Source organism: Calonectris borealis, chromosome 5, assembly GCF_964195595.1.
Source record: "Calonectris borealis chromosome 5, bCalBor7.hap1.2, whole genome shotgun sequence".
Classification (NCBI taxonomy): Eukaryota; Metazoa; Chordata; class Aves; order Procellariiformes; family Procellariidae; genus Calonectris; species Calonectris borealis.
The window spans coordinates 17,375,334-17,392,405 of NC_134316.1; the positions used below are offsets into that span (position 1 = coordinate 17,375,334).

The 17,072-nt window shown below is 40.7% G+C and overlaps 1 protein-coding gene across 1 annotated transcript; it reads left to right on the forward strand.

Annotated features, from left to right (window-relative positions):
* Nucleotides 1-4,710: 4,710 nt before the first annotated feature.
* On the forward strand, nucleotides 4,711-11,945 carry LOC142082755 (serine protease inhibitor A3M-like). Its single transcript, XM_075151177.1, has 5 exons — nucleotides 4,711-4,754; nucleotides 7,529-8,191; nucleotides 9,103-9,373; nucleotides 10,018-10,165; nucleotides 10,979-11,945. The coding sequence occupies exons 2-5, from the start codon at nucleotides 7,546-7,548 to the stop codon at nucleotides 11,171-11,173; spliced, it is 1,260 nt and encodes a 419-aa protein (XP_075007278.1). The 5' UTR covers nucleotides 4,711-4,754; nucleotides 7,529-7,545; the 3' UTR covers nucleotides 11,174-11,945.
* The last annotated feature ends 5,127 nt before the right edge of the window (nucleotides 11,946-17,072 follow it).

Consider the following 17,072-nt stretch of genomic DNA (forward strand, 5'->3'; position numbering starts at 1 on the left):
TGATCTAGAGTAGGATGTTTAAAAGCTCTGTGGTGTTGGCCCAAATCTTCTCCCAACATAGTTAAAAGCAGTGGCCAGAACAGAGATTAATCTACACTATATCCATTCAAAATAAAATTGAAACCTGCCTCCCTTCTGCGTTTGTTCCCTGGTGGACTCCTGTGTTTGTACCCTCATTTTCAACAGAGCTGTTCTGTATGAGTAGAGAGACTGACAAGGAGTAATAAAAAAAGTAGATTGCCTCTGTGGCTTGCAAGACCACTTTCTGAGCATTAGCCAAAATCCATATAGTGTGCTTGGGCAGCTGACTTCTGAGTCACAGAATAATGCCATTACTGTTTACTTCAAACCACTTTGATCAGCCTTACTTGGTCAGCTGCGTGATTAAAGGTAGGCACTCGATTCGGTATCACTCAGGAGTACAGAGGAGGTAAAGAAAGCAACTCAGATGAGATGGTCCCAGATAGCAGGGTCAGTGGACCAAATGGGAAGGTGAAGAAGAACTTTTTAATGAAGGCTTTCAAAATAATGTTAGTTGCTTAAGTCTTGAATTACTCATTGGGATGGTTCTTGTTAACTATATTTTCATGTTGTATAGACACATATTTATTACAATTTTAAGTACTATATTGCTGTTGGAAACCCATAATTAATTGATTAATTTCTTTCTTTCTTTAACGCAAGAACATTATTAGGAAAGAAGGATGGGCCAGTAGTTACACAGCATTGGGCTGGGACTTGGGAGTTTCTGCTTCCCTTCCCAGCTCAGTCACAGGTTCACTTTGTATAAACTTAGCTTCCTGTCTGCTCATAGCTATCCACTGAGGATGATCATCCTTCCCTTCTTTGTTTAAACAGTCAGAGCAGGATTCAGGTGCCTTACTGTAGGTAAATAGTATGAGCACAACACTGGACTGGCAGTAGATGAAGAGGTTCAGGTGAAATGATCCCTGCTGGCATGGTGCTTGGGTCAAAGTGGAAGGTGAAAAAAAAAAATTTAGTGAGCACAAAGATCTTATCTTTCTCTATTTTCCTATACAAGATTCTTGTGTTGTAGGTACTGGCAACGGTTATTTGCATTTTCTAGTCATGAAAGAAAAAATTTCTGGTAAAAGGGTTGGCTTGAGTAGTGTCATGTGGTGCATGCAGAATATTAATACTTGCAATTTATGTGTGCTTAATCACCTCTCCTCATGCTGTCATGTACCTTCGTAGCTAGCACCTCTTGGATGCAAGTACTAAGCACACCAGGAAAGAAGACACTTTCTGTGAAGTTCAGAGGACTTTTTATGGAAGCTTGCAACTGAGCAACATTTCCAATTTCACTTTGAAGCTGTATAAAGCTGCATCCTGCAGACCACAGATTTTCAAATTGTGTATCACTGTTACCAAGGGAAGTGCCATGGTATCAATCTGATAAAAAACGATCCTGTCTTATTAAACTCAATAAAGAACTGAAATAATGCTCAAGGCCATTTTCACATCATCTTATTTCAATGAGGAAGTTAGATGTGTTATTTTTATCTTACAGATGAGAAAACTGAAGCCTATCAGACAGTGTAGGTGATGTTCCCAAGGTCAAAGCTGAGCTGCTCAACAGAGCTAGCAATCTATCCTGAATTTTCAACCCAGTGGTTCTCTCATCAGGCAGTCCATCCCATCCTGAAGTCATTCCAGTATCCTGAACAGTATTTTGGCAATGGAAAATATTCTTGGAGATCTTTGTAGTCAAAAAGATTGCAACATGGTTATCTTGTCAACTATTTTGGAGATTAGAAAGAAAAGGAAGTGGAATGCATACTATTCTTTCACAAGACCTCTGTTGGAAATCATTCAGATATGAAAATCTCAGAAAGCTATTTTGTTACTAATATTAGTATTAAAGAAACACTCAAGAATGAAAAGAAACTCCATGATGAAGCTGTTACATGCAGAAATAATGAAAAACAGGCCCTCTTTCGAAAGATTCTGGGGTCTAAATAAAGGTTTCAAATGTTAGAACAACCTGCCTCCTCTCCTGCCCCTTTTTCAGGAGGGCTCAAGTCTGCTATAGGTCCTGTAGCATATCTGCCATATCTGCCAATCTGCACACTTCTGAAGCAGCAGGAGGAGGTTTAGTTGTTATTGGTGCACCATTCATGTAACACACCTGCTACCTTTTAGTAGGTAATTTGTAACTGGCATTGGTTTTCCAACCGAAAAATAGTGAGTGCTAACTATCGGTCATTGCCATTGGTATAGTATACTTTTTAAAAAATTCTAGTCCCTGCTCTCTGCTTAGTTCATACATATTATTAGCAATGCGAATTCAAATGAAAAACAGTTTTGTTAGCAGAACTTTCCCCTCCTCGGGAATGTTCTCGTCACTATATACAGACTGTATTCCATCCCCATTTCACATTCCCATTCTAAACTAATAAATTTTGCCTTCCTGGCAGGACATTGGAGGAGATTCTCCAAGAAGTATTGAAAGCATGTCATGACCACTGTGTGCAGATTGGGCCTTTTTGCTTTGTTATATACCTCATCCAGACTAGAAGAACCATAGTTCACCAGACATGCATACATCTTCAATCTTAACAATTTTCCCTGCACTCTGGTTGCCTGATCCTTCCCAGAGACTATTAAATAACTAGAAACTATCAGGGGGGGAGGGAGGGAAAGGCAATGTCCATTTCCTTCCTAATTCTACACTCCATTTCCTTCATATTGCTGCTATGTCAATATACTTGTGGTCTATGTACTTTACACTTACAAATCCTTGTGTTACTTATGATATAACAGTTCTATAGGGATAAAGATTTTTTGATATTTGAAGCAACCTGTGTGTCTGTGAGCCATAATCCCAGAACAGCTATTACTGTTGCTAAGTTGACAAGACAACTATAATTTCCTGACCTAAGGTGTAATAGCATAACAAAAATACTGGGCAAGTTGAATGGTTCTGTTGTCATCAAATATACCAACCATCGGTTAATTAAGATCTCTTTAAACCTGCTTCGGAATGATTTGTTCAAAACAAAACAAACTGGCAGGAAGCTCTTTGCAAGATGTTGGTAAATGCATTAAATATTATATGGGTCTATTTCTTCTAAAGAAGTCAAAATGTGAGTTGGGGTGTGGTATAGATACTGACCTACATGAAGTACACAGCAGTAACATAGGCTTCGGTAATGTAGACTTTGTCATGGTTTTAATTATCAGAAGGAATAAACCACATCTGTTTGGTTATTTTAGTATTCTGGGCTTTTATTCCTATTAAAAATAAGTAGTAGAGAAGCAAGATCTAGTTCAGCAGATGAATGATCAGTATGAATCTGGTTAACGTGGTTTCATGACATAGTTTTAGAGTTGAAATTGTGGTCAGTAGAGAGGTGGGACTGTAAATGGCTCATGGCAGTGAGGAGATGGAATGCGTGCATCTGTTCATCGTTTTAGTTTAAAGCTGATGTAGCACCTTATTGCTGCTGCTATAATGAAATGTTAGGGAAATGCCTTGTTAAAGTGTAGCTTAACGTTATTAAAAACAAAACAGTAATTACAAGGCCTGACAAATGAAAAAGAAAACAAGAGGCTTATAACCATTTTGTAACACAATTCGTCCTTGACCACCATAACCTGTCATTCACCTAGGCTTTGATGAGTAAAATAATCTCTGTATTTGTGACCTTTTACAGCCAGAATTAGAAGGAATAAGTAAAAAAGAAAGGGGAAAAAGAAACAAAGAGGAAAACAAAGAAGGGGAGTGTCAAGACAAGGTTTATCTATGTTCTGTCTCCGTGTTTATCTATGTTTGTAATGACAAAATTACACATGTGAGTAAACAAGTACAAAGGAAAAAGAGTTGTCACGAACAGGGAAATGTATTTCACGTCACCGCTCAATCATGGTATTTGTTGTTAACTGGAAAAATTCAGTCAGCTTGATCCACTAGCATTTTATTCCTATTGGAAAAAGTTAATAGAAACAAGCAGTACTTTTTTCATTCCAACAATAAATTTGTACGAGAGGGACAAGGAGAAGGAGAAGTGGGTGCGCACATGCAGTATGTGCATGTGTGGGAGTAGAGAAAACAGCTTGCTACTTGTATTCCCACCACCTGCCTGAGGCAGTAGCTCAGATGCACACAGAACTGAGATATATGAAGGGACTACATCAGGCAGAGTAGGAAAACCATCAGGGAAACATGTCTACCACATATCCTCTCAATGGCATGCAATTACAGTCAGATTGAGAAGGTACAGGCAATTAGTTCAGAGTCCATATTCAGGCTGAGGATCAAGAGGAAGATTTGGCTCTGGTCCGGCTTTGAAAGAGTGCTGAGCTGTTGTGATGTGTGGCTGTCAGCTCCATGTGTGCTTCAGCACAGCACAGAAAGTCTGACTTCTGGCACCAAGAGTTAGCATCTGTTTCCAGTGGTTCCAGGCACAACCTCCTGGTTTCCAGTAGGGTCCTAATTACACAATGTTTGCGCTAAGCTCCTCCACATGGTCAGAGGCAACAGACAGAAAGTCACAGCTACTATTCAAATGGCTGAAGATCGTCAGCTCCATCGGCTGAATTGTGGAGATGATCCTCAGAAACCCTATTTCATCAATATTTGCTGTGTTTCCTCCTTTTTTTTGGTTGGCTCTAATTTTTATCAGGTCTGTTTAATGTTTAACAGTGGAAATTAAGCAGAAGATGATGTAGCAGTATAAGTAACAGTGTGGAGAACAGCATGGTCAGCTGAATGCAGCAGGGCTTCTGATTTTGTAAGTACTGCACATGCATTTTTCTTAGAGACTTGCAAATGATGCTTTCTGCGGTTGGTGGAATTTTCAGGCTGGGTTAATTTCCTTGTCTGCTTGTGACTTGGTTGTGTGCGGATGTTGCCATGAAATATAAATCAAGCAAACATGCAAGGGACCATGCTGTTCTGTGGGAATATGCTTAGCCTGAAATTAGAATAAAATAACCTTTGAAGTCACGGGGACTTATTAAGTAGTTGTTAAAGCAGAATACTGATGAAATCACCTTTTAGGTTGGAAACAGCCTCCACAGTGACTCAAAATTATCATAATCCCACTAGTGACTGAACAGCCAGATCCAATTTATAAACTCTTCTGGTGACTTAATGTATAAAACAACCATTGAATTGCTAAGACCAGGCTCTCTAATTAGGACGGGGGTAAGTGTAGGGGGCAGGTGGAAAGCCACAATTTAAATTTAATTACCCCTTTTATTCCCATAGACAAACTAATCTGTGGTTTGGCAGAGAATTATTTTCTGAATTTCCAATTTGCATGTAAAAAATACAGCCCAGATTTAATAACACCTTTCCAGTTTCTTCAGCTTTGAAATGGTAGCAAAAAAATATTTGTGGCTGAAATTTTCTAATTTCAAAATGTTGACACTAACGTGATTAACATCTCTAAAGGGAAAAGTGTGTATTTGGGGGAAACTTGACAATATTCAGCGTTTTCCAGCTTCTGGTAGAAGTACTTCTTTAATATTTCTGTAGAGAGCTGTGATACTAAGAAATGTTTTTTAACTGATCTGTTATAGTAGAAGTTAAAAACAGAGCCATGCCTAATATAAGCTTGCTGCAGAAAAACCATACTCTTTGCTTCAGAAATTCTTTGAAATTTAGGCTAAGCTCTGTTTGGACAAAGGAAGTGATCATGGACAGACAAAAATTATCCTCTTTTTCATTTAAGTGTGCAATATCTCAAATAACTAGAGAAAAAGAGTCTGTGAAATGTTAAACAGCAAGTACTGTTGAAACACCCTCTGTGCTATGTGACTGCTTCATTTGTCTGCAGTACATAAAGGGGTTTTTTTTTTTGCCTGGGAGGAAGAGGGAGAGTTCTGCTTAAAAGAGATGCAAATAGTTGAATCATATTCCCATCTAGGGCCATACTCCATCTTTTGGTTTAAGGAAATTAAAAGTTAGTGTTACCACTTCTTACTGCAGGTTACTGCAGCAGTCACTGTCTGCTCTCAGATCCTAGCATACTCAGATCTAGTATACTCAACATACTCAGATCCTAGCAAATATGAGAACACACAGTTAGTGTATATGTTTGCTATAAAAAGAAGAAAGACCACCATATCAATAAAAAAATAAAGCAAGTTAATCACTGAGAATCCTGGAACTTGGGCTGCCCTCAGAAACTCTACCTAAATCTTGTTTAGATAGTAGATACAGTCATCTTTCACATCTAGGAATGAATATAGGGCCAAGAGAACTTCACCTTGGCAAGACATGGGAAAATGCATTCCTGGAAGAGAAGGGTACAAACAGGCTGTGTTGGCTGGAAACCAGGAGAGGAGCCATAACAGTAGAAAAGTTCTAGAAATGTTTTCACTTAGAAGCTGTGAAGGCAAAAAGCTTATTTTCACAGATAGCTTGTTATGTTTCTGAAGAGGGTTTATATGAGATGCCTCCCCAGAATAGCAGGGAACTGAATTCAGTAAACCAGAGACTTGTTCCAGCTCCTATGGAGGGCAGGAGGCCCATGTGAAGTGTATCATGTCAGCATTAGGAGAACAAGCATAACGAAGAAACTTGTCAACTCCAAGGGGATTAATCTGAGTGTCCTTTGATTTCCAAATGGGATCTGTGCTCCTCTTTTCCTCTTGGACCTAGGTCCTTCCTGTGTCTCTAAAGGGACCCACACATCCCATGCAGGTTAACCCATGGTGAGGGGCAAACCACCATTTAACAAGTTACAAACACTTGTTGCAGCCCCCCCGAAAGGAAGGTCCCTTCGTTCCAAACATGCACCTCATTATCTGCAGCAGGTGCAAACCTGCTGCTTCCCACGTGTCTTTAAACCCACTTCTGAGTTCCCTCCTGCCATGGCACAGGATGCTCCAGGCTTTTGCCTTGAGTTTTGCCTTAAAGTTTATGTAGACTACTTTCATCTATCATTTGTCAGCTGTGGCCAATGTCTGGCCATATGAGTAAGTAACCATGAAGTAAACAGGGGTGTGAATTTAGCAAGCACCAGGTAGTCCATGATAGCCGTCTGTCCATGTGCTGCTGCCCTGATGAAAGTGAGGGAATTTATCCCACTTCCAGGGAGAAGTGAGCTGCCTCACATTTACCAAATTGCATTTGGGCAGGTACTGTGGAGTATTTGATGTCTTTGAAACCCACACCCTGTCTTACCTCATGGTAACTTGTTTGTTTAGATGTACCCTGTAGGAGACAATGATCCAGGGAAGATAATGTCATTATTAATAGAGATTATTATGGACTTTGGCGCTATACTTTCATTGCCAATGAAGAAGAGAATTGCCTTTTCAGGGCAGTTACAATGGAATATTATGGTTTTATTATGCCTGACATTTTAATTTATAATTTGGTTTAATTTATTAATGACATTTGGCATAGTGTCCATGGGCACTTTAAATATCCTATGTACATTAGATCTTTACAGTTGCACTATATAATGTTTATGCTAACAAACTATTCATTATTTCTTACTACCAAGCTCATCATTACCATTCGCTCATCTAATGACCGTTTATTTTGTGACAGAATAATTTGAAAAGAAGATGAAGTATCTCCTGTGCCTGTGTTTACTCCTTGCTGTTCTTTGTGCTGTTACCCATTGCCACCATGAAGACATTTGCCATGAAGTCAATAATACTAATCTGCACGATGGAACAAAAAATTTATTAACACATAACTGTGACAAGCAAGGGTCTAACTATGCAGATTTTGTATTTAGATTTTACAAGCAGGCTATATCAAAAGAAGCTGATAAAAATGTTTTCTTTTCTCCCCTGAGCATCTCCACTGCCTTTGCCATGCTGGCTGTTGGTGCAAAGTCAACCACCCTGTCTCAAATTTTTGAAGGACTGGGCTTTGACCGTCTGACTGAGACTCGTATACACGATATACATGAAAGTTTTCATAAAGTTTTAGCAGTACTGAACTGTACTGATGTTAACATCACATTAAATATAGGGAATGCCCTTTTTACAGCTATTGGGTATGAACCACAGGAGACATTTTTACAAAATACCAAACAATTCTATGATGCAGAATTTTTTTCTAGCAATTTCCATAAACAAGAAGAAGCTAAGAAGCAAATCAATAAGTATGTAGAGGATAAAACCAAGGGGAAAATTCCTAAATTAATTCATCGTCTTGGTCCAAGTACTGTATTGGTTCTTGTTAACTATATTTATTTTAAAGGTAAGATATTTAACATAATATTCCAATAGATTAGTTTGATGTAAAACAAAAATGGTAGGGAACTCTTGATAATTTATTAGCAGAGTGACTATTTAGGAAAGAGCTAAACTGTGCAGGACCTTCGAAGTAAAGATTAGATCTGGCCAAAAGCAGGGTATCTGATTGTTGAGAAATATAGATTGCTTGATTTCGGCCCAGTTTGCCTGAAAGCTGTGGACAGAGGATTCCCACTCTAGTGGACTGCCTTATAGACAGGGACCCACTGCATGCAGTCTTGCTGGTCTGAGGGCATAATGACTAAAAATGTTTCCAAGATCTCTATGCTGACTGTATGTGCCAGTCAAACTTAGCGGATTGACACCCTTGCACTTCCAGGGTCCCCAGTATTATGGTAGATCTACTAGGTACACTGCATGAAAACTTGGGACATGGCATTTTGAGGGCCCATGTTTCCAGAGCCCTGCTTGAATGTTAGGATCCTTTATTCTGCTGATGAATTCCTCACCAGGTTGAGTGCAGTCAGCTTGCATAGGTCAGCATGCAGGCCTAACAGGAAAGGCATAACAAGATCCTGTGGCTGAATGTTTAAGTGGTTGAATTTAAATGACATAAAAGGCACAAGTGATGGGAACATACGGCTACAATAGAAGGAGGACTCTTTCAGTTGGTCCTCATCAATCTTTGGTTGTTTTTCAGCAAGACAGGACTTACTCACAGTAACTATGCTGAACTTACTGCACAGCTAAAATGCTTTACTGTGTGTTATGCAGGAGGTTGAAGTGATTTAGTGATCCTCTTCTCCCATAAACAGCCCTCCAGCGTCATAACATTTAAGTTGGTCTGATTTATATTAGCCATTTTTTATGATCTTCACATGTTTGAGTGCAACATCTTCTCTTTTCCCCCATTAGCTGCCTGGGAAAAGTCTTTTGATCCTTTGCGTACATACGAGGATGATTTTTTTGTGAACACAAATGCATCTGTTAGAGTCAACATGATGCAGCGTGACAGTGACTATGACAGTTACTATGACCAGGATCTCTCTTGCGAGGTGGTAGAACTGCCTTACCAGGGCACTGCACGAGCATTGCTCATTCTGCCTGATGATGGAAAGATGAAGCAAGTGGAAGATGCTCTCTCGAAGGAAACTATTTGTAAATGGGATAAGAAACTTGCGACCAGGTAACTCTAGGTAGATGGATTACTATATCTCAGGACACATCATTATTTCTAAGAGAAAGCATTAATTTCAGATCACCTCCTCCTGGATGTAGTGCCCTAATTTCATAAAGCGGAGTTTTAAGCGATTCCCAAGATGAGTCAGAGCAGAGCATAATCGATAAGCAGCTGCAGGCTCTCTGACCTGACAGAAGGGGACACAGCATTGCAACTACTGCCTCAAGGCTTGCTTGGCTACCTTTTGGCTGCCATACCTCTTCTTTCATGGTGCTAACATAATTAATTTACTTCACGATGTCTTAGATTGTATCCTCCTTTTCCCTTCTTTTCGCCTTTCCACAGTCGGTCTGCTTACTCTCTGTAGCCCTCTAGCTACAAAACTCTACTAGCTGTGTATGTGGCACTGGGATGAAAGAGTGGCAATGAAGAAATTAGTTTCTTTTTCCAAAATCAAAGAGAGAATGTAGGTACAAGAAGATGGCGCACCTCTATGGATGCCAAAATTGCTTAGGGAATACAAATGTTACCATCAAACAAATTAGCAATCCAAAGGGCTTTCAAGCATCACTGAATTGCACACTCTCCAGCCTGCTGGCTGAAACAAGGCTACAATGCTTCATGGCTGGTTTGTTTTCTTTGTTCAACAGGAGATTAGATCTGCAGTTACCAAAGATTTCTATTAGTGGGTCTTATGATGTTAAAAACCTTTTCAAGGAAATGGGCATTACTGAAGTATTCTCTAGCAATGCTGATCTGTCTGGAATCAGTGGCAGCCATAATCTTCAGGTTTCACAAGTAAGTGAACAGACAGAGCTGGTGATGGGGTGGTGGTTGGTTGCTCTGATCAATTATATCTGGGTTTGTTAAAGACTTGCTTTCCCTCCTTGTCCGACTGAAGTTATAAGTAAAACTCACAATGACATGTAGGGGCTTGCTTAGTAATTGTGCTTTTCTACAGAGAGAGTCTGCTGTCCCATCTTTGTATTATTTTAATATTGCTACTAATAGGCTGGATATTAAGTACATGGAAAAGCTGCACAAGATTTTAAATTATTTCTTGTTATGATTGTTTACATGTGATTGTGTCAAGTAAATTATAAATAAGGAGTATGTTATGATATTTGTGTTGATTAGTACCTCATTTTTTCATATTCTCAAAGTTTCCAGTTTGCAGTAGCAGAATTTCATCATGTCACTCTAAGCTACAACTTAATGTGGCAAAGATGCCAAATACTGCCCCTGTATTAACATTTAAATAGCAGTCTTCTATTAACCTTGGAATAACAGAGAAAGTGTTGCTAGTGGAAGTCCAAACCATCTAAGAAAATAAACCAGCTAGTGCATGGACTGTTATTATCCCCCTCTATTCAGCACTGGTGAGGCTGCATCTACAGTGCGTCCATTTTTATTTTTGGTCCTCCCCGTTCAGTCCTGACATGGAAAACATTCCTATTGCAGACTGTTGGAGGTTTACCATGCAAGAAAGTTTGGTCCACTGGCTTTTTCACTCCTTTCTTCTCCTAAATATTCCATAAGAAGAGCATGTACCTTCACCACCTGCTCGCTGGCCCATATACAAACCACAGCGTCTGCTCCTTTTCCCTGCAGGCAATTCACAAGGCCCTGCTGGAAGTTGATGAGGCTGGAACTGAGGCTGCAGGAGCCACAGCTGTAATCCTTACCAGAGTTTTCCATCCTTCTGTTACCATCAAATTCAACCGGCCCTTCATCATATTGATTTCTGACAAAGCAACCAGCACCACACTTTTCATGGGGAAAATTGTGAATCCTACTGAGAAGTAATTGCTGAGTTATTGGGCATGCTGGTTTTCGGCATGAGTTATAACGGCTACAGTGTTCGCACATGTGGGCTAGTTAGTGCTACTAACTACTCTCTGATTGAGGGATATTCAGAAGTAAATGAGGAATTTCTTTATCAAACTAATAAGCAAAAAATTGTAAAAAAAACCCAAGCAACTGACAGTTTTAAAATGTAACATTTTCCCCAACTGAGTAATTCAAGTTATTAACACATTTTCCAAATTTTTCATGGAAGACTGTTTTTTGGAAGGTCTGCTGTTATTTTTACAAGTGTATTCTCTCTGCTAAGCAGTTTTGTCCAGCCTGCTTTCAGTTCTGGGTTACTCACCAAAAACTTTATCCCAACAGGTAACAAGTCCCCTGCAATTCTATTCTGTCTTTTCCGGGACTTGCTGATGATCAGGCTGTTTGCCTGAGCCAGTCCCTACAGAGTCCTTTCTTCCTACCATAGCTCTTTGCTGCCTAGGTCATTGTTGTTTACCCTCAACCAGCCTGTTCGTTCTCACATGTTCCAACTCTTTGCCTAGGACGTCTTAAAAAAACATTGACAAAAAAGAGAAAATCCCTAAGACAATGGACTTATTCTGCTGTAGCTCTCCCTGTAAGTGTCTTTTTGCAGTCCACAGGGTCAGCAAAAAACTTTGAGAGACAGTGACACGAGGCATAAACTGTCAAAGAATTGTCCTGCTACAATGTCATCCATAAATTATTGCTATGGCTGATGAATAAAATAAGCACTGTCATTTATCCATCACTTATGGACTGACTCTCAGTGTCTCCGTCTCTTCCTATTCCATTATAAATCTTTTAAAATCAACAAAAACTTTCAGTCACTCTTATTAACATAGCAGGGTGTTTGTAAAATATGTTTTAAAGTCTGTTAAATGAGTCCAACTTTTCTGATATGGAGATGGCAATTCTTTGCATTTTCTCCTTATGTGCCTACTTGGGTAAAACCTGTTTTCAAGAAACACATACACACTCTTGTGCTGTTGTGGGTCTGCAGATCACCTGCTCTTACTAGAGTGGAGCACTGGGGCCCAGTGCTCAGCCTTGCTGAAGTCTATAACAAACCCTTTATCACGCAGCTGCTGCCTCAAGGAGAAACTGACTCCTGTTTTGGCAGCTGCTCTCCCACTGCACTGCTTTGACTCCTGCCATTGCATATTGACCCTGGATAAGTTTTTTGCAAGTGGAGTTTAGTCCCTGTTGCTGGGAAGATGATGCTCCTGAATGTACATTGCTTGTTTCTACAGTGGTCCTGGCAATGTGCTGTGAGCACTGTGAAGGCGATGCAAGCCCCAAATCAATAAACAAGCTCCCTACCCCTGACATCTCTCTGGTCTTCTGACCTGTTCTCCCAAACATGGTCCACCCTGCACAGAAGTGCTTTATTGAGACCCATCGGTGCTTGTAGCATGGGTGATGTACAGGGGGGCTATGCTTCTGACTCAGGGGGCTTAGAGACTGCTGCCTTGTATGAGTCCCTTTGCTCCAAGCAGCAAGAACTCAGTGGAAGTCCTGAGCTATTGTTTCTGCTGGGGCAAGATATCATCATCCAGTGGACTGGGAGATACCGTGCCACTGTGCAAAGCAGCGGCTTTTACAGAGTTGAGATCAATGATAACTTGCTGTGGTATGAGGCAGCCTGCTCTGAGGTGGCTGTATGAACTCAACAAGAGCTGGGAGCAGCTCCAGTGAGATCCCACCCTGATAAATCGGTGCACCAGTACTGATTAGAAGGTAGGATGGTGAGATTTTTATCAGAGTGGGGTGGCAGAAAAACAGGTTCTCGGACTATTGCTAAAGGAAAAGAGGTTAGGAAAAATCTCACCGTTGCTAGGACAGAGCAGAGGCTATGGGAAATAACACATGGAGCAACTTCCTGCCCCATCTACCTCCCAGGCCTTTACTTTTGAGTGGAGACAAGGAACCGCAGGAGGAGAGCTGCACTAAGAGTTTTCACACTGGGGTGTGAGGATGTCCTGGTTTCGGCTGGGATAGGGTTAAATTTCTTCCTAGTGCTGTGTTTTGGATTTAGTATGAGGAGAAGGTTGATAACACACTGATGTTTTCAGTTGTTGCTAAGTGCCCTCCTAGTCCAAGGACAGCTCCTGTGCCTACTGACTGAGCTAGGTACACAAGATGGGAGGGAACATAATCAGGACAGCCAGCCCAGCTGGCTAATGGGGTATTCCATACCATGTGACGTCATGCTCAGTATATGAAGGGTAGGCGTGATCCAGGAAGTACCGATCGCTACTTGGTTATCGGTCAGCGCGGGTGGTGAGCAATTGCATTGTGCATCACTAATTTTGTATATTTTATCATTATCATTATTATTTTCCTTTTTTTTCCCTGTTCTATTAAACTGTCTTTATCTCAACCCACGAGTTTTTTCTCACTCTTACCCTTCTGATTCTCTCCCCGTCCCGCTGGGGGTGGGGGGAGTGAGTGAGCAGCTGCATGGTATTTGGCTGCCTGCCAGGTTAAACCGCGACAGAGGAGCGACTGCTCTTGGCAAAAGTATCAAACAGGGCACCTTTCAATGCTGGATGGGCTTGGGAGGTATCTACCAGGATGTGGGGCATTACCACAGTTGTCCTCTGGTTGAGGAACTTCACACGCCAGACCAGCAGGTTGGCCTGAGCTGTGGCAGGGACCCGGAGTGGGAAGAGGGATCATCCCAAATCTCTCTGGAAGGCAAGGATGTGGAGAGGACAGGAAAAAAATCTAGTCTTGTGCCATACATATGTGGAAGGCACAAAAAAGCCTATAGTTCACAGTATGGAGATCAATAGAGCAGGGGGCTAAATATACCTGGCTGATGCTACTCTCAGCATAGTCCTGATGATGTTCTTTAAGAACTGGAGAATTCTGCAAAGTTTTTATGGAGACAGGGGGCATTTTGTCCTAATTCCTAATTTTTTTGTTCCTAATTCCAGGAAAATTGTGTTGGTCTGTCTTTCATCATTTGTCCGTGGTGCTTTTTGTCTGTCTTAGTGTGTGATAGGGAATGTTTCTCTTCATGCTATCTAGTTGTATTAATGGTAGAGAAGGAAAGGAAGGATTCTTAAACATAAGCTAAAATTTTAATTTATGTACTTTGTACTATGTACTTTTATTTATGTACTATTTATGTATTCATTTTGTCTGTATTTTATGGTGTCTTTCATTCGTCTGCAGGTGATTTTATTAACACCCTTCAATCTTCCACTACAACAAAACTAGATCTGATTAGGACAGGTTAATCCCACACATGCATTCTCTCAGTCTATGGGACAGCTGGATCCAAACGTAAGCCCTGAAAGAGAACTAGAGCTTCTTCATACCCTGTGAAGTGTTGTCCACTTGGCTTCCTGCAGCAACAGTCAGCAGAAGGGGACAATACAGCTTACAGTGGAGTATATGACCCCCTATCATAACCATCCAAGATAAATGACCTGCTGTGAGTCTGTTAGCCCTGACCTGACATACTTACAGGAAGCTCTGAGGAAAAGGACTTACCTAAAGAGAGCGTATCTCAGCTGAGGACCCCTGCAAGGGAAGATGGACCCACTGGGGTGGGTCCCTGAAGGGCAGCCTAGTTGTATCCCAGCAGATCTGAGTGCCAGACTTCTCTTGGCAGCCTCTGAGCCATGTGGGAAACAGTAAGTTTGTTCTGTCTGACCTTGTTTATCTGTCAGTAAAGCTCTGTTTGCTTTGCCCCATGACAGAGTCCATGTAGTATGTTGTCACAAACCACGAAGAAGTGGGATTTCAAGGCTGATGCAGTATGTGTTCAATGCATTTTACCTTTCATCAGTAAGGAAAGGAGCTGACTCAATACCAAAAGGCACAAAGCAATCAGATAATCACAGAAGCACCTGTTGCTCACATAAGCCCTGCTATTCAGATGCTGCCAGTACTTTGGACTTTCCTTTCTTATTCCCAGCTATGCAATTTGAGCCCCAACCCTGGTATCTGGAGAACTCGCCCTTGAATGGGCACACCAGCCCTCTCCCCACAGCTATGTCATCTGTTCAGCCCCTGATCGCTGTTACTATTTCAAGGAAATGGGAATTCACCCAGATGTGAGGCAACCCTATTCTAATTGTTTCGGTAGATTCAGCAGGCTTTTTCCTTGTAGTCACACTCATTTCAAGCACAGAATCACAAAGCTCTTAAAAACAAGTTGATGATGATAGTTCCTGAGTAGGGTGGGTTTTGACTGTGGATTCTGAGAAACAGGAGTACCTGTATGGCAGCTACAAGGCAGTCACAGTGCCTCACAACCCAGCTCGTCTTTGACATGACTCTAAGTAGCTTTTGGAGGTATTAAAAAAAAAACGAACTCATAGCAGTGTTACTCCCTAATCCAGCATTCAAGTCTTGTCTCCAAAGCACAGAGGCACTAGAGTTTCCCAGTAGAAAAAAGTGCAAGAGAAATACAAGCATTTTAAAATGCAAATATTTCAATGAAAACTCTAAGTATTCACTGCAGCGGGAGCTAGAATGAGTGCAAATTCTCAGGAGGGAAAAGAGCATGAAGACCACCATGGGCTATGTATCTCCAAGTCCTGTGACACATCCTCCTAATCATACCCATCCATCCAACATTCCCTGTTGGGTACTGCACCTCTGCCCTTACCTACACAGGGCTGCTTTCATTAGATTTAAACTGAGAACATGTATGCAATGGTGATATCATCCATTCCCTTTAAACTGTTAGCCAGCAAAGACTGATCTGGAAATATTCTTTGTAAGTTCCCAGTCCCAGGTTTAACAGAGAATCCATTTTTAAATAACTTGGTAATTGTGCTTTCTTCAGACTTATAGTTTTAAAGAAAACAATATAATTCATTCATTTCATGTCAATGTCCTTCAGTATGATTAATACCCTACTTACACAAACTCAGCTCAGCATTGATGTTGCTGCAAATGACTTTGCTGGCTTCTTGTAAAAGAGAATTTCTATGACGAAAGTAGCTTTTCAGTTCAATCCTACCCCTGGAGATGAATTTATTACAAGTGAATTAGCCTGATTTATACCAATGAGTCTTTTTTTCTCTTATATTTGATTGCATTCAGTTTCTTTTCCATAAGTCATTTGGAAACAAAATACTTATGATTTATTACTTTATTAAACAAGAACGTACCCTTTGTGATTGGAAAACTTCTGTTAACGTCAATGTGATGCTCATATGGAAGGTCTGAAGAAGGCTTTGCCTGACTTGTGCAAATATCTTTTTAAGGAAAAGTTGCTACATTGTTTACTATGTCTCGTGTAGGAAGCACAGACCACATGGAAGATGGTCTGCTGAAGGAAAATGTTTTAAAGGAAAAAAAAACATAGAATAAGGTAATTCACTAAGTGTTGTAGTCATCACAAGAACTTTGGTTGCAGCCAGGAAAGAATCTCAGAGAAAGAGAAAACATCTGTGCACAGAGGAGATGAAAGATGTGATGAGAAGTAGGTCCTAAAATGCAAATGAATGCAAAAGAGAGCATATGCCTAGACCTCATTTAGATTTGCTGTTCACACAGATGCAGATTCTTCAGCCATCAAAAAAGCCATACCATATCTCACATATTCAAGGGACAGATACTGGAATGTACAACTTGAATTTTTTTCTGTTCCTGTATCTCCTATCTTTCAAGTCTGAGCTCTATCCTTCTGGTAAATCTTATGGATGAAATTTTAAGACATCTTGAGCCCCAGTTGCCCCAGCCAGAGATTACTACCTCGTGCCCATGGCTGTCATTGTGCTGTGTGTCACAGTTGTGTCAAGGGTGACTGAGAAGAGGCATCAAATAGAGGCAAATATGTTCCATCCCTTCTAGCCGCTTCTAGGTTGGTGGGGTGGGAAAGATGGTGCAGCAGTCATGACAAAAAGCCTAT

Coding starts and splice junctions, on each gene's coding strand:
- LOC142082755 (XM_075151177.1), top strand. CDS start 7,546: ATGAAGTATCTCCTGTGCCTGTGTTTACTCCTTGCTGTTCTTTGTGCT. Junction 8,192..9,102: donor TAACTATATTTATTTTAAAG/GTAAGATATTTA, acceptor TTCCCCCATTAG/CTGCCTGGGAAAAGTCTTTT. Junction 10,166..10,978: donor ATAATCTTCAGGTTTCACAA/GTAAGTGAACAG, acceptor TTTTCCCTGCAG/GCAATTCACAAGGCCCTGCT.